The following is a 26,528-nucleotide window of genomic DNA, read 5'->3' on the forward strand; positions in this document are numbered from 1 at the left end:
TCTTATCTTCTCTTCTGAGCCACCAGAAGCTCATAGTCCTGCCTCCCTCATAAACAAATCTGATTTCCTAATGATACACACACATTCATATCTGTTTTCTGCCTCTGAAACTAACCGTAATTCCCCATTCATATTCCCAATCGTAATCCCCCCATTCTGTTTGAGACTTGAGTAAGCATTGATGAATTGAGACAAAGAGTTTCACTCAGATTCTTTATTTTTCAACAGTTTTTCACACAGATCAGAAGAGCAAAACAAAAACAACAAAGCAAAACTCTTTCTATCTAACTTTGTCAGTGTATGTTCAAGGCTTTGCCTCTCTCTGTGTAAGCATGTGTTTGTGGCTGTGTCTCTCGGTGTGTAAGCGTGTGTGTGCTGTCTCTGTAAGCGTGTGTGTGTACTGTCTCTATCTCTCTGTAAGCGTGTGTGTGTGTGTGTGTGTGTGTTGTCTCTATCTCTCTGTAAGCGTGTGTGTGTGCTGCGCCTTTAGTGGGCACAGTCCCCCGTGTTGATGTGCTGGGTGACGGCTTGCTGGGTGCCCTGGGTGGCCTCACAGGTGACGGCTGGCTGCTTCCTCCACTGCTCCTGGGTGAGGGTGAGGCTGCTGCTCCAGCTGTAGAGGCCGTCCTTCTCCAGGAGAGCAGGGCTCTGGCTCCCCTCCAAGCTGCTCCCGGACACCTTCCAGCTCAGCCTCCAGTCCCAGGGGAAGCCCTTGGTGGCCAGGCACACCAGGGTGGCCTTCCCCTGCTGCAGCTCCACACTGGAGGGGGGAAGCAGCGTCAGCCTGGGACGCCTGTCACCTGCACAGGAGAGGAGGGGGGGGGGGGGGGGGGGGGGGGAGGAGAGAAGATGGGAGAGGAGGAGAGGAAAAAGATGACAGGGAGGGACGGAGGAGAGGAGAGGAGAGAAGGAAGGTTAGAGGAGGTTAGAGTAGAGGGAGGTGCAGGTGTATGTCCTCAGGAGGCCTGTACTGTACTGTAGGTGTCCTCCTCAACAGGGTGGAGGAGCATCATCTCTGTGGGTTCAGCTGCAGCTCCTCCTCTGGGGATCTGAACAGGACTCAACACACAGGCCTGCATTTGCATCCCACTCTCACTTCTCTTTACCCACTCAGCACAGCACTGGAAACGCTCCACTCACTTACACACCACAACACAACTGTACGTTTTATTTAGATATATGCACAATATATCAGTCATCTCAGTTATTACAGACACCTTGCAAATAATCTCTTTTTATAATCTGCAATATAAAAATCACATAGTTTGAAAATTGCCTAAAGCTTTAAGCTGTTCAAGCGTAATACTGCAAACAAATGGCAGCATTAAGTGTTTTTGATATTTGATATTTACTAAACTACTACTGTATTTGTTAAGCTAGTTCAGATGAGCTTGTTAGCAATGTTATTTGCAGTACACAAATAAATTGAACACAGCATTTAATGATATTTTTAAATTCCATCTCATCTGTTTAAGAACAGCAGAACCAGTGCTCCACCATATCTCATTATCTTTTATATTCTGAAATACAGTATGTCCTCATTTTCTGTCACTACAGTGTATTAAAAAGTATGCGACTAGACGTGAATACATTGTGACAATCATTGAAAAGAAAATTGCAATGTGCATTGAACGTTTCTAACGTAACTAGTTGTATCCTGCAAGGTAGCCGAAGATAACCACATATAGTACTATAACACTAATACAAATAATAGGAACACTTAGGAATTTGTTTTTTGTTAAAATATATAACCTTGTCATACTGTACTAGCAGATGTGTAACAGTTTTGTCTAATCAATTTGGAAATCATTATTGTGAGATTTGGAGTCAATCGGGCTATTATCAGACATTTAGCAATATTTCTGTTGGTTAAATAAGCAATTAGTCAAACAGGCAAATATAAAATGGCATCATACCGCTGAATATCTTATATGTTTACTTTTCTTTACAGTTAAAAGTTTGATCAAACGTTTACTTACTTCCAACAGCCAGTCTGGTTCCTCCACCAAAAGTGTACCACAGTGATACAGACTGATTAAGCAGCCGTACAAAAACCTCCTGCACACTCCAGTAGTCTCCAGTACACACACAGCACATACTTTACATTTCACTTATGGGGACCTTTTGAATTATGTACATTTGATTTATTTTGCGATGTCTGACTTTCAAGGTGATAGAGATTTATAGAATATATTTAAAAATGGATAATTATATTTAAGTCAAGTATCCAACTGCTTTTTCATAGTTCCACAATACTGCTCATTATTTATCAATGAAAGAACTGCTTATTTTTATTATAAAAATGTGAATAATGGTGAAAAGGAATGCCCAAAGGAATGCTGAGGGAAAGGTGGATTTGTGTGTGTGTGTATGTGTGTGTGTGTGTGTGTGTGTGTGTGTGTGTGTGTGTGTGTGTGTGTGTGTGTGTGTGTGTGTGTGTGTGTGTGTGTGTGTGTGTGTGTGTGTGTGTGTGTGTGTGTGTGTCAGTTTTGCATAGTGACACACACAGCTTGCAGCTCCATGTACTTTAAGAGAGCCTGTGGGGATCAGAGCACTTCAGGGCTTCACTGACAAGAACCACAAAGATGATTTCTCCCACTCTGGTACTGCTAGTTATGGGCCTCATGGTCCAAGGTGAGACACTTCTGTTCTACTTTAAATGTTGTAATACCAAATATGTATCTATTTACGTTCAATTAATTTTTCTCAACCTTTGTCAACAGTGTCATCGGCTGATAGAATTCTAACTCAGACTCCCACCTCAAAGTCTGTTCAGCCTGGAGACACCGTCTCTATCAGCTGCTCAGCCAGTCAGAGTGTTTATGATCATCTCTACTGGTACTCCCAGAAACCTGGAGAAGCTCCTAAACTCCTGATCTATTCGGCAACAAATCGTCAGTCTGGTGTTCCAGCTCGGTTCAGTGGAATGTCTTCTGGTAGCCCGCACACACAGTACACACTGACCATTACAGGAGTCCAGTCTGAAGATGCAGCAGATTACTACTGTCAGCAGGGATACTCTGGGTTACACGGTGTTAGAACGCCGTACAAAAACCTTCCTCAGCAGCAGAGGATCAGAGGCCTCAGCAGACTGATCTGAGAACAGGTGCAGAGCTGCTACAGATGACTGAACTCAGCTCTTGTAAGAATAGATCTCACACTTCCTCTGTTTGACAGACAGTTTTGCCCTCTTCTCTTATGATATCCACATGTAAGATGTTCACATCACACCCAGTCTTAAACCACATAACAGCCCTCATCTTTATATCCTGTAGAATAGCCTGAGTTGGTGTCTGGATACAGACACACTATTTACTGAAGATCAGGACATTCAAGTGCTCAAATCATTTGTCGTCAATTCTTTCACTAACTACATAGAAAATACTTAAATGAATTGTAGACAACTTGATGGTCTTTATGGCTCTCATTAAGGCAGCAATATGGAACCTACATAGTTTATATGGAGCTGAGATATGCTCATGTCTAGCATACAGTTTGCACAAATCATATTTTCTAATGGCACGCTCACATGCATTTCAGACTAATGGCCATGCCCCTTACTTTGTGGGACAAAAGTACTGATGACATCACACAAACATTTTCACTCAGATTCTTTATTTTTTAAAAGTCTCCCACATAAAGCACTAAACACACACACATCAGAAACACATGAGTGGAAATTAAAGGACAAAGAGAGAAGGTTTCTCTCGGTGTAAGCGTGTGTGTGTGTGTGTGTGTGTGTGCGTGCTGTCTCTATCTCTCTGTAAGCGTGTTTGTGTGTGTGTGTGTGTGTGTGTGTGTGTGTGCTGTTTCTATTCTGTCTGTAAGCATGTGTGTGTGCTGTCACTAACTCTCTGTAAGTGTGTGTGTGTGTGTGTGTGCTGTCTCTATCTCTCTATAAGCACGTGTGTGTGTGTGCACGTGTGTGTGTGTGTGTTCCTCTGCCTCTACTGGGCACAGTCCCCCGTGTTGATGTGCTGGGTGACGGCTTGCTGGGTGCCCTGGGTGGCCTCACAGGTGACGGCTGGCTGCTTCCTCCACTGCTCCTGGGTGAGGGTGAGGCTGCTGCTCCAGCTGTAGAGGCCGTCCTTCTCCAGGAGAGCAGGGCTCTGGCTCCCCTCCAAGCTGCTCCCGGACACCTTCCAGCTCAGCCTCCAGTCCCAGGGGAAGCCCTTGGTGGCCAGGCACACCAGGGTGGCCTTCCCCTGCTGCAGCTCCACACTGGAGGGGGGAAGCAGCGTCAGCCTGGGGCGCCTGTCACCTGCAGAGGAGAGGGGGGGGGGGGGGGGGGGGGGGGGGGGAGGAGAGAGGGATGGAGGAGGTGAGAGGGGTAGGGTGGTTGGAGTGGAAGACAGAGAAAAGAAGGGAGGTTAAAGGAGAGGAGATGGAGGTGCAGGTGTACAGTATGTCCTCAGGTTGTCCTCAACAGAGTGGAGGAGCATCATCTCTGTGGGTTCAGCTGCAGCTCCTCCTCTGGGGATCTGAACAGGACTCAACACACAGGCCTGCATTTGCATCCCACTCTCACTTCTCTTTACCCACTCAGCACAGCACTGGAAACGCTCCACTCACTTACACACCACAACACAACTGGACGTTTTATTTAGATATATGCAGAATATATCGCTGATCTCATAGATTCAACTTCCAAATAATCTCTTGGCAATATAAAAATCACATAATTTGAGAATTGCATTTGCCCAAAGTTTTTTAGCTGTTCAAACACAATACTGCAAACAGTTAAATGGCAACATTAAGGTTTTTGATACATTATATTAGTTAAACTATCATTATATTCGTCAAGCTAGTTCAGATGAGCTTGTTAGCAATGTTATGTGCAGAACACAAAGAAATTGAACACAGCATTTAATGATCATTTTTAATTCCATCTCATCTGTTTAAGAACAGCACACAGTGCTCCTCCATATCTCACTGCCTTATATTCTGAAATCTATTCTGAAATATATGTCCTCAATTACACATCACTACAGTGAATTAAGAAGCATGCGACTAGACGTGAATACATTGCAACATAATCCTTGAGAAGAAAATTGCAGTGTGTGAACACTGAACGTTTTTAGCGTAACAAGTTGTATCCTGCAAGGTAGCCGAAGATAACCACATATAGTACTTTAACTCTAATAAAAAATAGGAACACTAGGAATTTGTTTTTTTGTCAAAATATACAACCCTGTCATACTGTACTAGCAGATGTGTAACAGTTTTGTATAATCAATTTGGAAATCATTATTGTGAGATTTGGAAAGGAATCGGGCTATTATCAGACATTTAGCAATATTACAGTACTGTTGGTTAAATAAGCAATTAGTCAAACAGGCAAATATGGTAAAATGCTGTATGCCATCATCCTGCTGAATATCTTACACATTCACATTTCTTTACAGTGAAAAGTTTGATCAAACGGTTACTTACTTCCAACAGCCAGTCTGGTTCCTCCACCAAAAGTGAGCCACAGTGATACAGACTGATTAAGCAGCCGTACAAAAACCTCCTGCACACTCCAGTAGTCTCCAGTACACACACAGCACATGCTTTACATTTCATATAGGGACATTTTGAATTATGTACATTTGATTTATTTTGTGGTGTCTGACTCCCAAGGTAATAGAGATTTATAGAATATATTTAAAAATGGATAGTTATATTTCAGTCAAGTATCCAACTGTTTTTTTCATAGCACCACAATGCTTATTATTTGTCAATGAAAGTACTGCTTATTTTTACTAATACAAATGTGAATAATGAATACAGTAATTATAATGAAGAATGTGAATAATGGAAAAAAGGAATTCCCAAAGGAATGCTGAGGGAAAGGTGGATCTCTGTGCGTGTGTGTGTGTGTGTGTGTGTGTGTGTGTGTGTGTGTGTGTGTGTGTGTGTGTGTGTGTGTGTGTGTGTGTGTGTGTGTGTGTGTGTGTGTGTGTGTGTGTCAGTTTTGCATAGTGACACACACACCTTGCAGCTCCATGTACTTTAAGAGAGCCTGTGGGGATCAGAGCACTTCAGGGCTTCACTGACAAGAACCACAAAGATGATTTCTCCCACTCTGATACTGCTAATTATGGGACTCATGGTCCAAGGTGAGACACTTCTGTTCTACTTTAAATGTTGTAATACCAAATATGTATCTATTTACGTTCAATTAATTTTTCTCAACTTTTGTCAACAGTATCATTGGCTGATATAATTCTGACTCAGACTCCCACCTCAAAGTCTGTCCAGCCTGGAGATACCGTCTCTATCAGCTGCTCAGCCAGTCAGGGTGTTAGTGACGCTCTCTACTGGTACTCCCAGAAACCTGGAGAAGCTCCTAAACTCCTGATCTATTCAGCAACATCTCTTCAGTCTGGTGTTCCAGCTCGGTTCAGTGGGATGTCTTCTGGTAGCCCGTACACACAGTACACACTGACCATTACAGGAGTCCAGTCTGAAGATGCAGCAGATTACTACTGTAAACAATATGCCTCATATCCAGTCACACAGTGTTAGAGTGCCGTACAAAAACCTTCAGCTCACGCTAGCAGCTGTGTCAGAGGATGTGCACACAAGCTCAGCCTCAACATCAGCTCATGTAAACATAGATCTCATACTTCCTTAATTTCCCCAACAGGTGTCCATCATCACATGAGTCATCCTGAGACGCCACATCAGTTTCTCAGAGTATCAGCTGTGGCTGCTGAGCTCCGACTCCTGAGCTGAGTTGAGCCACAGGCTGCTCACTAATGGCAACTCAGAACGATTTGGACACACGGTGCATGCATTCACACAGAATTTCATTTTTTACATAATTCCAATATGCTACGTCATCATTTTGGCCAGTATCATTCTACTGTACTTCTAAAAAATAGTCAACATGAAGACTAAAACATGAATGAGTTATGTGGTGGTACTGTATATTGACCCATGCATATTTCCGAGCTAATGAGTAGTGTAGAGTTTCATAAACTAATGCTGTGTTCTTTTTCAATGCTCTGAAAACTTGAAAACTGCTCTTCCATAAAATACTGGCCACACTGCTTATCATCAATACCGTTATGAAGATGGCATTCTGGCCCCTAACATTTTCTTCTCTGTGAATTACTGTAATTCAGTGTCTAACTTTACTGTAGGATTCTATGATCATAAAATTCAATTAAATCATAATCATCTTTGCACGTTCTCAAAATTGCCCCATATTGTAAGTTATACTGAGTGAGAATCACTATGTGTATAATGACTCAGTTGTTCAGGTCACTGATGTCTCATTGTCATGTGGAGTTCTGAGCACATTCACAAGAAGCACAGAGCAAACAGCCCGCTAAAGTACTTACAGTAGAGCTAGTGACACAGCAGAGCAGCTCTACCCGGCGTCACCCCTCAACACTAGGACTAATTTCACATCATGATACAGCTTCTGTTATATACATCCCCCACAAGGGGGAGACAAAGCCTAGCCCTGACCTTAACCACAATCATTCTAGCAAGATGAAACTTATATTTAATCCACAGTATAATCTATTCAAAGAGGTTTATGTGAGGAGGTGTGTCAGTGTGTCCCCTGAATAATAAATTCCATGGAGGTGTATTTTGAGAGTAAAGAGAGCATGTGTGATTCCTGTAAGGGCTAACGGTAGGGTCCCTTGGGGAAGACTGTGTGACTGTGTGACTGTGTGGCTGTGATGTGTTTGCATAGCTGAGCTGCTGCTGCTCACACTTTAAAAGCCTCTGTGTCATTACTGGTGTTAACTGCTATTGGGGACACAACAAGCAATACAACAATGTGTCAATGTATTCTAATAGTGGCAGTGGCACTCTTTGCTCAAGGTGAGATTATTGTTTTTTATGTGATTATATTCTTATTATTACTTCCTTAAATCATTGTATGTTAGCAAGTTATTCACTTCTGTTTGAATTAACTCTTTCACTATTCTTATCAGGGTCCTCAGGTGATATAATTCTGACTCAGACTCCCACCTCAAAGTCTGTTCAGCCTGGAGACACCGTCTCTATCAGCTGCACAGTCAGTCAAAGTGTTGGAAACAATCTTCAGTGGTACTCCCAGAATCCTGGAGAAGCTCCTAAACTCCTGATCTACGATGCAGCATCTCGCCAGTCTGGTGTTCCAGCTCGGTTCAGTGGGAGTGGGTCTGATCCACAGTACACACTGACCATTACAGGATTCCAACCTGAAGATGCAGCAGATTACTACTGTCAGCAGGATTATTCCACTCCGTTCACACAGTGTTAGAGCGCCGTACAAAAACCTCCCTCAGCAGCAGAGGATCAGAGGCCTCAGCAGACTGATCTGAGAACAGGTGCAGAGCTGCTACAGATGACTGAACTCAGCTCATGCTAGCAGCTCTTTCAGATTAAGTCAAGTCAAGTTAAGTCACATTTATTTATAAAGCATTTTTTTGTATGCACAAAGTGCTGCAAATGCAGACATCAAGAGACATAGGCTATTAACGAATAAATGACAAACAAAAACCCTTATATGCAGATGACCTCAGTTTACAGAGCTGTATCTGGAAATAGATCTCTCACTTCCTCTGTCTGACTGACAGGTGTCCATCACATGAGTCATGCAGAAACTTCACTTATTTGCATGTTAATGCACACACACACACACACACACACACACACACACACACACACACACACACACACACACACACACACACACACACACACACACACCTCATAGTGTCCTGCATAGTGTTATTCCAGGTCAATTCCTTCCTTATTGCTAGTGTGGATCAGTGGAACACTTGTTGAATCAAGCAGCATTACATCCCATAATCTCTTCATATGACCCACCATGATCCCACTGAGATCCATAATGTGCATCACCACTCATTACTCCCATCTCTGAACACACAATATGAAGTGGAGTTCTGACCATCTTCACATCCACCACATGTGGTTATCATATAGCCAAGGCCCCACACTAGACTACAGCACAGAGCATCCACCACATGTGGTTATCATATAGCCAAGGCCCCACACTACACTACAGCACAGATCATCCACCACATGTGGTTATCATATAGCCAAGACCCCACACTACACTACAGCACAGTGCATCCACCACATGTGGTTATCATATAGCCAAGGCCCCACACTAGACTACAGCACAGTGCATCCACCACATGTGGTTATCATATAGCCAAGGCCTCACACTACACTACAGCACAGAGCATCCACCACATGTGGTTATCATATAGCCAAGGCCCCACACTAGACTACAGCACAGTGCATCCACCACATGTGGTTATCATATAGCCAAGGCCCCACACTACAGCACAGTGCATCTACCACATGTGGTTATCATATAGCCAAGGCTCCACACTAACCTACAGCACAGTGCATCCACCACATGTGGTTATCATATAGCCAAGGCCCCACACTAGACTACAGCACAGTGCATCCACCACATGTGGTTATCATATAGCCAAGGCCCCACACTACAGCACAGTGCACCCACCACATGTGGTGATCATATAGCCAAGGCCCCACACTAGACTACACAGAGCATCCACCACATGTGGTTATCATATAGCCAAGGCCCCACACTAGACTACAGCACAGTGCATCCACCACATGTGGTTATCATATAGCCAAGGCCCCACACTACACTACAGCACAGAGCATCCACCACATGTGGCTATCATATAGCCAAGGCCCCACACTAGACTACAGCACAGAGCATCCACCACATGTGGCTATCATATAGCCAAGGCCCCACACTAGACTACAGCACAGTGCATCCACCACATGTGGTTATCATATAGCCAAGGCCCCACACTACAGCACAGTGCATCCACCACATGTGGTTATCATATAGCCAAGGCCCCACACTAGACTACAGCACAGTGCATCCACCACATGTGGTCATCATATAGCCAAGGCCCCACACTAGACTACAGCACAGAGCATCCACCACATGTGGTTATCATATAGCCAAGGCCCCACACTAGACTACAGCACAGTGCATCCACCACATGTGGTTATCATATAGCCAAGGCCCTACACTACAGCACAGCGCATCCACCACATGTGGTTATCATATAGCCAAGGCCCCACACTAGACTACAGCACAGAGCATCCACCACATGTGGTTATCATATAACCAAGGCCCCACACTAGACTACACAGTGCATCCACCACATGTGGTTATCATATAGCCAAGGCCCCACACTAGACTACAGCACAGAGCATCCACCACATGTGGTGATCATATAGCCAAGGCCCCACACTAGACTACACAGTGCATCCACCACATGTGGTTATCATATAGCCAAGGCCCCACACTAGACTACAGCACAGTGCATCCACCACATGTGGTTATCATATAGCCAAGGCTCCACACTACAGCACAGTGCATCTACCACATGTGGTTATCATATAGCCAAGGCCCCACACTAGACTACAGCACAGTGCATCCACCACATGTGGTTATCATATAGCCAAGGCCCCACACTAGACTACAGCACAGTGCATCCACCACGTGTGGTTATCATATAGCCAAGGCCCCACACTAGACTACAGCACAGTGCATCCACCACATATGGTTATCATATAGCCAAGGCCCCACACTAGACTACACAGAGCATCCACCACATGTGGTTATCATATAGCCAAGGCCCCATACTAGACTACAGCACAGAGCATCCACCACATGTGGCTATCATATAGCCAAGGCCCCACACTAGACTACAGCACAGTGCATCCACCACATGTGGTTATCATATAGCCAAGGCCCCACACTACAGCACAGTGCATCCACCACATGTGGTTATCATATAGCCAAGGCCCCACACTAGACTACACAGTGCATCCACCACATGTGGTTATCATATAGCCAAGGCCCCACACTAGACTACAGCACAGAGCATCCACCACATGTGGTTATCATATAGCCAAGGCCCCACACTAGACTACAGCACAGAGCATCCACCACATGTGGTGATCATATAGCCAAGGCCCCACACTAGACTACAGCACAGAGCATCCACCACATGTGGTTATCATATAGCCAAGGCCCCACACTAGACTACACAGTGCATCCACCACATGTGGTTATCATATAGCCAAGGCCCCACACTAGACTACAGCACAGTGCATCCACCACATGTGGTTATCATATAGCCAAGGCCCCACACTAGACTACAGCACAGTGCATCCACCACATGTGGTTATCATATAGCCAAGGCTCCACACTACAGCACAGTGCATCTACCACATGTGGTTATCATATAGCCAAGGCCCCACACTAGACTACAGCACAGTGCATCCACCACATGTGGTTATCATATAGCCAAGGCCCCACACTAGACTACACAGTGCATCCACCACATGTTGTTATCATATAGCCAAGGCCCCACACTAGACCACAGCACAGAGCATCCACCACATGTGGTTATCATATAGCCAAGGCCCCACACTAGACTACAGCACAGAGCATCCACCACATGTGGTTATCATATAGCCAAGGCCCCACACTAGACTACAGCACAGAGCATCCACCACATGTGGTTATCATATAGCCAAGGCCCCACACTAGACTACAGCACAGTGCATCCACCACATGTGGTGATCATATAGCCAAGGCCCCACACTACAGCACAGTGCACCCACCACATGTGGTGATCATATAGCCAAGGCCCCACACTAGACTACAGCACAGTGCATCCACCACATGTGGTTATCATATAGCCAAGGCCCCACACTAGACTACACAGAGCATCCACCACATGTGGTTATCATATAGCCAAGGTCCCATTCTAGACTACAGCACAGTGCATCTGTAACGGGTGCTAGCTGGTTAGCTATGCTGTGGAACGTTAGTAAACCTCACTCCCCGACACTTCAAGAGCGCTGCTGGCATGAAAGCTAGTAGCCTGGGCTTTTAGCTGGATTGTTAGCGCGCTCGACTCCCGATCCAAGGTGCTGCTGTCTCGCGGGTTCGAGTCCGGGCGTGTGCAGGGCTGGACCGCGGTGGTTCCACACAACGCAGGTTACACATCCACCACATGTGACTATCATATAGTCAAGGCCCCACACTAGAGTACACAGTGCCTGATACACTGGAGACAGGGTAACTCTGTCCAGTGTCATTTTCAACACTGTAGATATTCGCCTCCAGACACCATGACACGGGGCGTCTGCCCTCTTATGGACGCCCTTTAGAGCAGCTGATGTGTGTGCGGATGAACTTGACTGGCCTGCAGAGTCCTGACCTCAAGCCAATAGAACACCTCTGGGATGAATTACAGCAGAGACTGAGAGCCAGTCGCCTCGTCCAACATCAGTGTGTGACCTCACAAATGCTCTACTGAAAGAATGGTAAAAAATGTCTTCATGGTGTTGTATCCAATATTGGTTGTACAGATGTATAGTCTTTTGTGTAATTATTCCATATTTTGTGTAGTCACTCTATATCAGAACACCTGACATACAACCCAAACCCTTTCATTTGAGACCAAGATTATGCTTCTACACAAAGGGCTTCATGTGCAGCAAGCATTTGATTGTTAGTAGGCATTTTGGATAGCCAAAAGTCCTATGGGGAATTTCCAAAGGGCATTTAAAAAACATCTGAGCATACCTTGGCAAATACAGTCTACAGGTCTAAGTAAGTACTCATATTTCATATTGATCTACTTTTGCACCCAGCTTCACAAGACCTGGTGCTAGGGCTCAGTTGTGTTTCTAGGTCACTTGATATGACTTAGAGGGCTGAAATGTGGTCAGATCAGAGATATCAGAGATTTCTTGCAATCCGCCAGAAAGTAAAAACTATATTCTAGCCTCTGTAGCCCTGTGTCACAACATCACACAGTTATTCTGATTGTCTTGACTGAGACTACTGTGTCTTAGCTTTCCAAAGAAGTAATTTGATTATATTTGATAAGTACAGTATGTACAGTAGGAGCAATGCCCTCTTAAGTTAATGATGTGCAATGTTGGGGGCGGAGGGGTATCCATAAGAGTTCAAGGCAGGTGAGCAAATACTTTTGCCAGTGTAGAGTATATTTAAACAAACTGTTCCAAGTATTTTTTGGACCACCACACCAGTCAAAGATGATCAGTGACTAATGTTCTTTTCAGACTACCATAGAGCATTTCTGTTTTCTGCATCTTGTGGAGAAACTAACCGTATTTCCCCTTCATACGGCGTGGGACATGAGTAAGTACTAATGACATCATACAAACAGTTTCACTCTGATTTTTTATTCTTTAACAGTTTCTCAAATAAAGCACTAAAGACACACACATCAAATAAGTGGACATTAAAAAGGACAAAGCATATCTTGAATTTTAAAGCAACATCTTTCACTGTGTCTGTCTGTATGTGGGCGCATGTTTCTCTCTCTAAGTGTCTTTCTGTGTGCCAATTCTCTCTCTTTAAGCGTGTGTGTAGGCTGTGTCTGTAAGCGTGTGTGTGTGCACGTGTGTGTGTTTGCGCACGTATGTGTGTGTGTGTGTGTGTGCGCGTGTGTGTGCTGCGCCTCTAGTGGGCACAGTCCCCCGTGTTGATGTGCTGGGTGACGGCTTGCTGGGTGCCCTGGGTGGCCTCACAGGTGACGGCTGGCTGCTTCCTCCACTGCTCCTGGGTGAGGGTGAGGCTGCTGCTCCAGCTGTAGAGGCCGTCCTTCTCCAGGAGAGCAGGGCTCTGGCTCCCCTCCAAGCTGCTCCCGGACACCTTCCAGCTCAGCCTCCAGTCCCAGGGGAAGCCCTTGGTGGCCAGGCACACCAGGGTGGCCTTCCCCTGCTGCAGCTCCACACTGGAGGGGGGAAGCAGCGTCAGCCTGGGGCGCCTGTCACCTGCAGAGGAGAGGGGGGGGGGGGGGGGGGGGGGCGGTGAGAGGGAGAGGAGAGGGAGAGGGAGGAGAGGAGAGAAGATGGGAGAGGAGGAGAGGAAAAAGATGACAAGGAGGGACGGAGGTTAGAGAGGAGAGGAGAGGAGAGGAGAGGAGAGAAGAAGGGAGGTTAGAGGAGAGGAGAGGCGGAGGTGAGGAGGGGGAAGGGAGGGATGGAGGAGGAGGAGAGGAGAATGGAGGTTAGAGGAGAGGAGAGGGAGGTGCAGGTGTAAGTCCTCAGGAGGCCTGTACTGTACTGTACTGTAGGTGTCCTCCTCAACAGGGTGGAGGATCATCATCTCTGTGGGTTCAGCTGCAGCTCCTCCTCTGGGGATCTGAACAGGACTCAACACACAGGCCTGCATTTGCATCCCACTCTCACTTCTCTGTACCCAGTCAGCACAGCACTGGAAACACTCCACTCACTTACACACCACAACACAACCGGACATTTTATTTAGATATATGCAGAATATATCACTGATCTCAGTTATTAGAACTTCTAAATAATCTCTTGGCAATATAAAAGTCAAATAATTTGAGAGTTGCATTTGCCTAAAGTTTTAAGATGTTCAAACTCAATACTGCAAAACAGTTAAACGGCAACATTAAGTGTTTTTATATTTGCATTTGTTAACCTATTACTGTATTTCTTAAGATAGTTCAGATCAGCTTGTTAGCAATTTTAAGTGCAATATACAGATACATTGAAGACAGCATTTAGATTTCATTATAAAGGACCATTTTTACTTCCAACTCATCTGCTTAAGAACAACAGAACCAGTATCCCCTGTCCATCCATATCACATGCACAATCTTTTATTTTCTGAAATTTATTGTGAAATATATGTCCTTGTTTCACTTCAATGTATTCAAAAGAATGCAACTAGATGTGAATACATTGCAACATAAGCCTTCAAACATAAATGGCAAAGTATGAACATTTAACGTTGTCTATTGAGTTGTTAAATGCTGACTAAGGTAGACTAAGATAACCACACAGTATAACTCAAAAAAAAAAAAGTTAGGAACACTAAGTAACTAGTTTTTGTTCAAATATTTAATACATAACTTTTGTCATTCTAGCAGATGTGTTCAAACCAGTTTTGTTTAATCAATCTGGAAACAGTTAGTGTGTGATTTGGAGTGCAGTGGGGCTATTATCAGATTTTTAGCCAGATTTCTGTTGGTTAGCAATTACTGCCAAATATGGTAAAATGCCATCATCCTGCTGAATATCTTACATGTTTACATTTCTTTACAGTGAAAAGTTTGATTAAATGGTTACTTACTTCCAACAGCCAGTCTGGTTCCTCCACCAAAAGTGTACCACAGTGATACAGACTGATTAAGCAGCCGTACAAAAACCTCCTGCACACTCCAGTAGTCTTCAGTGTACACACACACACACACACACACACAACACATGCTTTACATTTAATCGACTGCATGTACATGGTGAATGTTATTAATTGTGTACATTGTTTTGAATGTATCATACAATTGAGTCTGTAATGAACCACATGATTTTTCATAGCACCACAATTATTTTTGATATGCTGTATGTTATCATTCTTACAAAATCAAATGTGAACAATGAAAACTGAAATGTGGAAAAAAGATATATCATGCCGTCTGAAATGAATACCGTTTTATTCCAAAGGCATGGATAAAGGCAAAGTTATTTAGATAATTAAGAATGCATTTACTATAACATGTTTGTTCATTCTCCTCACTTTAAATCCATCAGATTAGATTAAATTAGATCTTTAGATTTACTGAATCAATGTACTTACAATTCACACTAACAAAAACCTGTGTATTCTGAATTCTGACTTAGATGTGAAAGGCAAGGGCCCCTGATGACTGATTGAGGCGCATACAGTATGTTTCACATATCAAATATGTATCATTTCTAATCTGTGCCGGTCTTCTGCAGAACCAATTTCTTAGGGCTTGTTTACTGTCATCCTTATTGGTGTAGAATTTGGGGTGATGAGCTAACATACTCATGGGTTTCAGGGGATTCTAATCTGTCAACTCACTTATCGAATCACCTGTCTCTACTCTGGCTTGTCTAGATACCACAATTCAAATATCTGGTAATCTGGAAACTTCCGTTGTCCAAGAAGCCAGACCACTGAAATTTGCCTACAAAAAAGCTACAATCTTTGTCCATATGAAGATCCAGTATCTTTAGATTTTTCCTAAAGGAAAATAACACAGGGATTTTGAATTATCGCTGTTAAACTCTTGCGAGCACAAAGAAATGCAGATTGTTTGCTCTACACGCTTTTGCAACTTGCCATAGGTAGTTAGCTGCAAAACACCCGGATTTCGTGATATGGGCAAAGATGGTAGCTTTTACAGTAGGTGAACTTCAGAGGTGGGAGAGGAGAAAAGAGGAGAGGGGGAGAAGAGGCGGAGGGGAGAGGAGTAAAGACGAGAAAGAGGTTAGTGAATGAGGAGATAAGATGGGAGAGGAGAGTAGAGGTGAGAGGGTTAGGGGAGGGGTAGAGGAAGGGAGGGAAGAGGAGACAAGAGGGAGGTGCAGAAAGGTTTGACAGAAAGGTGTTAGCATATATATCTTGCTTCCTCTCTTCAGAGTTTAATAGACCCAGTGCTGATCAGAAGGGATCAGTTCTGTTAGGGACACCGAGAGGAAATATGAAGATGATCTCAGTCGTTTTACAAATGACAGCAATAGGACTCTTAATGCAGGGTGAGAGACAAACAAATATTTAATTACTATTCATAATGTATTGCTGATATCTGGTAAAAAATCAATCTCACTTTAGGCATACAACTTGTAATTGATGTAATTAATTTAAATATTGCAGTAACAATGATTTCATGGTTCCCTCCAGAGTCCTCAGCAGATATACTTATGACACAGACTCCAAAATCAGTGTCTGCTAAAATTGGAGACACAGTCTCTATCAGCTGCACTGCAAATTCACATGTTGGTGTTGAAGTTGACTGGTACTCCCAGAAACCCGGAGAAGCTCCCAAACTCCTGATTTATCATGTAAACAATCGTCAGTCTGGCGTTCCGGATCGTTTGAGTGGAACTCAGTCTGGTAACCAGTACACTCTGACCATTAGAGGAGTCCAGTCTGAAGATGCAGCAGATTACTACTGTCAGCAGGATTGGACAACTCCGTTCACACAGTGTTAGAGCACCGTACAAAAACCTCCCTCAGCAGCAGAGGATCAGAGGCCTCAGCAGACTGATCTGAGAACAGGTGCAGAGCTGCTACAGATGACTGAACTCAGCTCAGGCTAGCAGCTCTCTCAGTTTAAGTCAAGTCAAGTTAAGTCACATTTATTATATATAAAGCAAATGTTTTGTATGCACAAAGTGCTGCAAATGCAGACATCAAGAGACATAGGCTATTGACGACTAAATGACAAACAAAAACAAAAAAAAACCTTATATGCAGATGACCTCAGTTTGCAGAGCTGTATCTGGAAATAGATCTCTCACTTCCTCCGTCTGACTGACAGGTGTCCATCACATGAGTCATGCAAAAACTTCACTTATTTGCATGCTAATACACACACACACACACACACACACACACACACACACACACACACACACAGACACACACACACACACACACACACACACACACACACACACACACACAAACACACACACACACACACACACACACACACACACACACACACACACATGAACCTCATAGTGTCCTGCATAGTGTTATTCCAAGTGAATTCCTTCCTTATTGCTAGTGTGGATCAGTGGATCACTTATTGAATCAAGCAGCATTACATCCCATAATCTCTTCATATGACCCACATGATCCCACTGAGATCCATAATGTGCATCATCACTCATCACTCATATCTCTGAACACGCATCATGAAGTGGAGTTCTGATCATCTTCACATCCACCACATGTGGTTATCATATAGTCAAGACCCCACACTAGACTACAGTGCATCCACCACATGTGGTTATCATATAGCCAAGGCCCCACACTACAGCACAGTGCATCCACCACATGTGGTTATCATATAGCCAAGGCCCCACACTAGACTACAGCACAGATCATCCACCACATGTGGTTATCATATAGCCAAGGCCCCACACTAGACTACAGCACAGTGCATCCACCACATGTGGTTATCATATAGCCAAGGCCCCACACTACAGCACAGTGCATCCACCACATGTGGTTATCATATAGCCAAGGCCCCACGCTAGACTACAGCACAGTGCATCCACCACATGTGGTTATCATATAGCCAAGGCCCCACACTAGATGTTAGGAAAATCTTCCAAGTATTTAAGATTTTAAGAAACAAGAACCACAAAAGTAGTATGTTTTTTGACTCTGGCCCAGAGGGGAGAGTGTCCAGACAAGAGGGTTCCCCCTCTCTGCTAAACAGTCTCTATCCTCTGAAACTCAGGGCATCCTTTTATTGACAGAAAAGTGTCCTTGTCCTTGTTTGTCCCAACCCCCATATCCTTCTTTTGCAGGCCCCCATATCCTGCTTTTGCAGGTACATCTGTTTCCTTTGACGTAAAGAAGAACAATGTATGCAAGAATTTTCCTTGCATCAGCAGTCCACGTATACATGCATACTTGACAAGATAACTGTGACACACCTAAATCTACTTAACAATGATAATAACATAATTTCTTTAACACTAGAGTACACAGTGCCTGATACACTGGAGACAGGGTAACTCTGTCCAGTGTCATTTTCAACACTGTAGATATTTGCCTCCAGACACCATGACACAGGCGTCTCCCCTCTTATGGATGCATTTTAGAGCAGCTGATGTATGGAGGTCTCATGGATTTGGATTTTATTGATCTAGATTTGTTGTGCCCTAAAGCACTGTCGTGTAGTTACAGTATGCTACTATACAATAACGGCTTTATGCTCTCTTGGATGCCACACTCTCTGGCTTTTCTGTTGTGTCCCCGGAACGCCTGGTAATGATCTAGTGTTGTTATTGCTGCAGGTTCTGTGACCCTCTCTGTCATTTGCTGTGAAATTGGGTAGCCCCTTACCCCATAACATGTTATACAGTAGATATACAGGAAATTGATGAAAAGGGTGAAAAATATCAGAATTCACTGTTGACTTCATCATAACACTGTCTACACCCAATCAGACACAGGAAGTAGCTGTTCTTAGAATTCCAACTTTATCCTACCTCAATCAATATCAGATTCCTCTCCAGATGTTTATGATTCATTCTGTTGTGTTCCGTGGTCATTTAGCCATAATTGCTCTTGTGAATATACTATCTACTCTGTTATTTCCAAAGTAGGCTAAATCAAAGTTTCTCATATGAAGAGTAAACTCAAAACTCTAAACTCTATACTGTCACAGCAAGATGATGCAGGAGAAGCTCAACTTTGAGTTTTTCATGTGTGCTGTTACAGACAAAGCTTCATCATCTGCTGTAAAGCTTTCCTTTGTCTTTAAACTGATTGTCACAGGGCTTGTATGGTTAACATGCCGAGCCCTGAGACTCCTGCAGTATTGAATAGGACATTGCAATTTGTTGTACAGTATGTTCATATCCATCAGAGAGTTGCACAATTCACATGTTTTGATGACACACACACAAGCATTTCTGATTTCTGCATCTTGTAGAGAAACTAACTGTAATTTCCCTTCATGCTGTGTGGGACATGAGTAAGTACTAAGGACATCACACAAACAGTTCACTCTGATTTTTTATTCTTTAACAGTTTCTCACATAAAGCACTAAAGACACACACATCAGAAACAAATAAGCGGACATCAAAAAGGACAAAGCGTATCTTGAATTTTTATGGCAACACCTTTCACTGTGTCTGTCTGTATGTGCACGCATGTTTCTCTCTCTAAGTGTCTTTCTGTGTGCCAATTCTCTCTCTTTAAGTATGTGTGTATGCTGTGTCTGTAAGCGTGTGTGTGTGTGCGCACGTGTGTGTATGTGCGTGTGTGTGTTGTCTCTATCTCTCTGTAAGCGTGTGTGTGCTGTCTCTATCTCTCTATAAGCACGTGTGTGTGTGTGTGTGTGTGCTGCTCCTCTAGTGGGCACAGTCCCCCGTGTTGATGTGCTGGGTGACGGCTTGCTGGGTGCCCTGGGTGGCCTCACAGGTGACGGCTGGCTGCTTCCTCCACTGCTCCTGGGTGAGGGTGAGGCTGCTGCTCCAGCTGTAGAGGCCGTCCTTCTCCAGGAGAGCAGGGCTCTGGCTCCCCTCCAAGCTGCTCCCGGACACCTTCCAGCTCAGCCTCCAGTCCCAGGGGAAGCCCTTGGTGGCCAGGCACACCAGGGTGGCCTTCCCCTGCTGCAGCTCCACACTGGAGGGGGGAAGCAGCGTCAGCCTGGGGCGCCTGTCACCTGCAGAGGAGAGGAGGGGGGAGGAGAGGAGAAGAAGGGAGGTTACAGAGGAGAAGAGGAAGAGAGAGAGAAGAAGGAGGAGGTTAGAGAGGAGAGGAAGGAAGAGAGAAGAAGGGAGGTTAGAGAGTAGAGGGAGGTGCAGGTGCATCTCCTCAGGAGGCCTGTACTGTACTGTAGTTGTCCTCAACAGGGTGGAGGAGCATCATCTCTCTGTGGGTTCAGCTGCAGCTCCTCCTCTGGGGATCTGAACAGGACTCAACACACAGGCCTGCATTTGCATCCCACTCTCACTTCTCTTTACCCACTCAGCACAGCACTGGAAACGCTCCACTCACTTACACACCACAACACAATCTGATGTTTTATTTAGGATATCTGCACAATATAGCCGTGATCTCAGTTATTAGATTCAACTTATCTTTTGGCAATTTAAAAATCACATAATTTGAGAATTGCATTTGCCCAAAGTATTGCATTTGCCCAAAGTTTTTAAACTGTTCAAACTCAATACTGCAAACAGTTAAATGGCAACATGATACATTTATATTTGTTAAACTATTATTGTATTTGTTCAGATGAGTTTGTTAGCAATGTTATTTACAGTACACAAATAAATTGAACACAGCATTTAATGATAATGTTTAATTCCATCTCATCTGTTTAAGAACAGAACCAGTGCTCCACCATATCTCACTGTCTTTTATATTCTGAAATTCTGAAATATATGTCCTCATTTACACATCACTACAGTGTATTACAGTAAAAAGCATGCGACTAGACGTGAATACATTGCAACATAATCCTTGAGAAGAAAATTGGAATGTATGAACATTGAACGTTTTTAGCGTGACAAGTTGTATTCTGCAAGGTAGCTGAAGATAACCACATATAGTACTATAACTCTAATAAAAAATAAGAACAGAATCGAAATATATAACCTTGTCATACTGTGTAACATTTTTGTCTAATCAATTTGGAAATCATTATTGTGAGATTTGGAGAACAATCGGGCTATTATCAGGCATTTAGCAATATTTCTGTTGGTTAAATAAGCAGTTACAGCCAAATATGGTAAAATACAGTGTGTGCCATCATCCTGCTGAATATCTTATACGTTTACATTTCTTTACAGTGAAAAGATTGATTAAATGGTCACTTACTTCCAACAGCCAGTCTGGTTCCTCCACCAAAAGTGTACCACAGTGATACAGACTGATTAAGCAGCCGTACAAAAACCTCCTGCACACTCCAGTAGTCTCCAGTACACACACAGCACATGCTGCACACTCCAGTAGTCTCCAGTACACACACAACACATGCTGCACACTCCAGTAGTCTCCAGTACACACACAGCACATGCTTTACATTCCATTTATGGGGACGTTTTGAATTATGTACATTTGATTTATTTTGCGATGTCTGACTTTCAAGGTGATAGAGATTTATAGAATATATTTTAAAATGGATACTTATATTTAAGTCAAGTATCCAACTGCTTTTTCATAGTTCCACAATACTACTTATTATTTGTCAATGAAAGAACTGCTTATTGTTACTAATAAAAATGTGAATAATGGAGAAAAGGAATGCCCAAAGGAATGCTGAGGGAAAGGTGGATCTGTGTGTGTATGTGTGTGTGTGTGTGTGTGTGTGTGTGTGTGTGTGTGTGTGTGTGTGTGTGTGTGTGTGTCAGTTTTGCATAGTGACACACACAGCTTGCAGCTCCATGTACTTTAAGAGAGCCTGTGGGGATCAGAGCACTTCAGGGCTTCACTGACAAGAACCACAAAGATGATTTCTCCCACTCTGGTACTGCTAGTTATGGGCCTCATGGTCCAAGGTGAGACACTTCTGTTCTACTTTAAATGTTGTAATACCAAATATTTATTTATTTCTGTTCAATTAATTTTCTCAACCTTTGTCAACAGTGTCATCGGCTGATATAATTCTGACTCAGACTCCCACCTCAAAGTCTGTTCAGCCTGGAGATACCGTCTCTATCAGCTGCTCAGCCAGTCAGAGTGTTTATAATAATCTCCACTGGTACTCCCAGAAACCTGGAGAAGCTCCTAAACTCCTGATCTATAATGCAGCAACTCGTCAGTCTGGTTTTCCAGCTCGGTTCAGTGGGATGTCCTCTGGTAGCCCGTACACACAGTGCACAATGACCATTACAGGAGTCCAGTCTGAAGATGCAGCAGATTACTACTGTCAGCAGAGTCAGCAGTTTCCGTTCACACAGTGTTAGAGCGCCGTACAAAAACCTCCCTCAGCAGCAGAGGATCAGAGGCCTCAGGAGACTGATCTGAGAACAGGTGCAGAGCTGTTACAGATGACTGAACTCAGCTCATGTAAGAATAGATCTCACACTTCCTCTGTTTGACTGACAGGTGTCCATGATCACATGAGTCATCCTGAAACACCACATCAGTTTCTCAGAGTATCAGCTGTGGCTGTTGAGCTCCGACTCCTGAACTGAGTTGAGCCACAGGCTGCTCACTAATGGCAACTCAGAACGATTTAGACACACAGTGCATGCATTCACACAGAATTTAATTTTTTACATAATTCCAATATGCTACGTCATCATTTTGGCCAGTATCATTCTACTCTGCTTCTAAAAAATAGTCAGCATGAAGACTAAAACATGAATGAGTTTTGTGATGGTACTGTATAATCACCCATGCATATTTAAAGCTAATGAGTAGTATAACAGTTTCATAGCCTATTGCTGTGTTCTTTTTCAATGCTCTGAAAACTTGAAAACTGCTCTTCCATAAAATACTGGCCACACTGCTTATCATCAATACCATTATGAAGAGGGCATTCTGGCCCCTAACATTTTCTTCTCAGTGAATTACTGTAATTCAGTGTCTAACTTTACTGTAGGATTCTATGATCATAAAATTCAATTCAATCATAATCATCTTTGCACATTCTCAAAACTGCCCATATTGTAAGTTATAGTGAGTGACAATTACTATGTGCATAATGACTCAATGGTTCAGGTCATTGATGTCTCATTGTCATGTAGAGTTCTGACCACATTCACAAGAAGCACAGAGCAAACAGCCCACTAAAGTACTTAGAGTTAGTGACACAGCAAAGTAACTCTACCCGGCGTCACTCCTCAACACTGGAACTAATTTCACGTCATGATACAGCTGCTGTTACACACATCCCCCACAAGGGGGAGACAGAGCACAGCCCCGACCTTAACCACAATTATTGCAGGATGAAACATATATTTAATCCACAGTATAATCTATTCAAAGGGTTTTATGTGAGGAGGTGTGTCAGTGTGTCCCCTGAATAATAAATTCTATGGAAGTGTATTTTGAGAGTAAAGAGAGCATGTGTGATTCCTGTAAGGGCTAACTGGAGGGTCCCTTGGGGAAGAGTGTGTGACTGTGTGGTGTTTGCATAGCTGAGCTGCCCTACTGCTCCTCACACTTTAAAAGCCTCAGTGTCATTACTGGTGTTAACCGCTATTGGGGACCAACAAGCAATACACCAATGGGTCAACATATTCTAATGCTAGTGACAATGGGACTCTTAGCTCAAGGTGAGATGTGTTTTATGTGATTATATTCTTATTATTACTTCCTTAAATCATTGTGTGCTAGCAAGTTATTCACTTCTACTTGAATTAACTCTTTCACTATTCTTATCAGGGTCCTCAGGTGATATAATTCTGACTCAGTCTCCCACCTCAAAGTCTGTCCAGCCTGGAGATACCGTCTCTATCAGCTGCTCAGCCAGTGAGAGTGTTGGTGGCTATCTCAACTGGTACTCCCAGAAACCTGGAGAAGCTCCCAAACTCCTGATCAAGTATGCAGCAACTCTTCAGTCTGGTGTTCCAGGTCGGTTCAGTGGGAGTGGGTCTGATCCACAGTACACACTAACCATTACAGGATTCCAACCTGAAGATGCAGCAGATTTCTACTGTCAGCAGGGTTATACCACTCCGTTCACACAGTGTTAGAGCGCCGTACAAAAACCTCCCTCAGCAGCAGAGGATCAGAGGCCTCAGCAGACTGATCTGAGAACAGGTGCAGAGCTGCTGCAGATGACTGAACTCAGCTCATGTTAGCAGCTCTTTCAGATTAAGACAAGTCAAGTCAAGTCACATTTATTTATAAAGCACATTTTTTGTATGCATAAAGTGCACACCCAAAGCGCTGCACATGCAGACATCAAGAGACATAGGCTATTAACGAATAAATGACAAACAAAAACAAACAAAAAAACGTATATGCAGATGACCTCAGTCTCTACAGTGCTGTAGCTGGAAATAGATCTCTCACTTCCTCTGTCTGACTGACAGGTGTCCATCACACGAGTCATGCAGAAAATTCACTTATTTGCATGCTAACACACACACACACACACACACACACACACACACACACACACACACAAACCTCCGTCAATAGTTGATTAGTCCTTCCTTATTGCTAGTGTGGATCAGTGGATCACTTGTTGAATCAAGCAACAGTACATCACATAATCTCTTCATATGACCAACCATGATCCCACTGAGATCCATAATGTGCATCATCATTCATTTCTCATATCTCTGAACACGCATCATGAAGTGGAGCTCTGACCATCTTCACATCCACCACATGTGGTTATCATATAGCCAAGGCTCCAACCTACACTACAGCACAGAGCATCCACCACATGTGGTTATCATATAGCCAAGGCCACACACTAGACTACAGCACAGAGCATCCACCAGACCACCACATGTGGTTATCATATAGCCAAGGCCCCACACTAGACTACAGCACAGAGCATCCACCACATGTGGTTATCATATAGCCAAGGCCCCACAGTACAGCACAGTGCATCCACCACATGTGGTTATCATATAGCCAAGGCCCCACACTACACTACAGCACAGTGCATCCACCACATGTGGTTATCATATAGCCAAGGCCACACACTAGACTACAGCACAGAGCATCCACCAGACCACCACATGTGGTTATCATATAGCCAAGGCCCCACACTAGACTACAGCACAGAGCATCCACCACATGTGGTTATCATATAGCCAAGGCCCCACACTACAGCACAGTGCATCCACCACATGTGGCTATCATATAGCCAAGGCCCCACACTACACTACAGCACAGTGCATCCACCACATGTGGTGATCATATAGCCAAGGCCCCACACTAGACTACAGCACAGTGCATCCACCACATGTGGTTATCATATAGCCAAGGCCCCACACTAGACTACAGCACAGTGCATCCACCACATGTGGCTATCATATAGCCAAGGCCCCACACTAGACTACAGCACAGTGCATCCACCACATGTTGTTATCATATAGCCAAGGCCCCACACTAGACTACAGCACAGTGCATCCACCACATGTTGTTATCATATAGCCAAGGCCCCACACTAGACTACAGCACAGTGCATCCACCACATGTGGTTATCATATAGCCAAGGCCCCACACTAGACTACAGCACAGTGCATCCACCACATGTGGTGATCATATAGCCAAGGCCCCACACTACAGCACAGAGCATCCACCACATGTGGTTATCATATAGCCAAGGCCCCACACTAGACTACACAGAGCATCCACCACATGTGGTTATCATATAGCCAAGGCCCCACACTAGACTACACAGTGCATCCACCACATGTGGTTATCATATAGCCAAGGCCCCACACTAGAGGAGACTCTGGTAACTCAGGTAACTCTGTCCAGTGTCATTTTCAACACTGTAGATATTTGCCTCCAGACACCATGACACGGGGCGTCCGCCCTCTTATGGACGCACTTTAGAGCAGCTGATGTGTGTGCATGAACTTGACTGGCCTGCAGAGTCTGACCTCAAGCCAATAGAACACATTTGAGATGAATTACAGCAGAGACTGAGAGCCAGTCGCCTCGTCCAACATCAGTGTGTGACCTCACAAATGCTCTTCTGAAAGAATGGTAAACAAAAGTCTTCATGGTGTTGTATCCAATATTGGTTGTGCAGATGCATAGTCTTTTTTGCAATTATTCCATATTTTGTGTAGTCACTCTATATCAGAACACCTGACATACAATCCAAACCCTTTCATTTGAGACCAAGATTATGCTTCTACACAAAGGGGTTCATGTGCAGCAAGCATTTGCTTGTCAGTAGGCATTTTGGATAGCCAAAAGTTCTATGGGGAATTTCCATAGGGCATTTAAAAAACATCTGAGCATACCTTGGCAAATACAGTCTACAGGTCTAAGTACATATTTCATGCTATATTGATCTACTTT

The 26,528-nt window shown here is 43.9% G+C and overlaps 4 gene segments (V, D, J or C); all 4 read right to left on the reverse strand.

Moving 5' to 3' along the window:
• Positions 1-205: 205 nt before the first annotated feature.
• Positions 206-2,110, reverse strand: LOC134075199 (Ig kappa-b4 chain C region-like). The segment is given in 2 exon segments: positions 206-800; positions 1,980-2,110. Coding segments are annotated over 2 exon segments (432 nt in total).
• Positions 2,111-3,598: 1,488 nt separating this feature from the next.
• LOC134075196 (Ig kappa-b4 chain C region-like) lies at positions 3,599-5,564 on the reverse strand. The segment is given in 2 exon segments: positions 3,599-4,261; positions 5,434-5,564. Coding segments are annotated over 2 exon segments (432 nt in total).
• A 7,885-nt stretch (positions 5,565-13,449) lies between these two features.
• Positions 13,450-15,869, reverse strand: LOC134099849 (Ig kappa-b4 chain C region-like). The segment is given in 3 exon segments: positions 13,450-13,827; positions 15,155-15,250; positions 15,827-15,869. Coding segments are annotated over 3 exon segments (453 nt in total).
• A 3,706-nt stretch (positions 15,870-19,575) lies between these two features.
• Positions 19,576-21,526, reverse strand: LOC134075197 (Ig kappa-b4 chain C region-like). The segment is given in 2 exon segments: positions 19,576-20,241; positions 21,402-21,526. Coding segments are annotated over 2 exon segments (432 nt in total).
• Between the last annotated feature and the right edge of the window lie 5,002 nt (positions 21,527-26,528).

The sequence above is a fragment of the Sardina pilchardus genome, chromosome 2 (genome assembly GCF_963854185.1).
Source record: "Sardina pilchardus chromosome 2, fSarPil1.1, whole genome shotgun sequence".
Lineage (NCBI taxonomy): Eukaryota > Metazoa > Chordata > Actinopteri > Clupeiformes > Clupeidae > Sardina > Sardina pilchardus.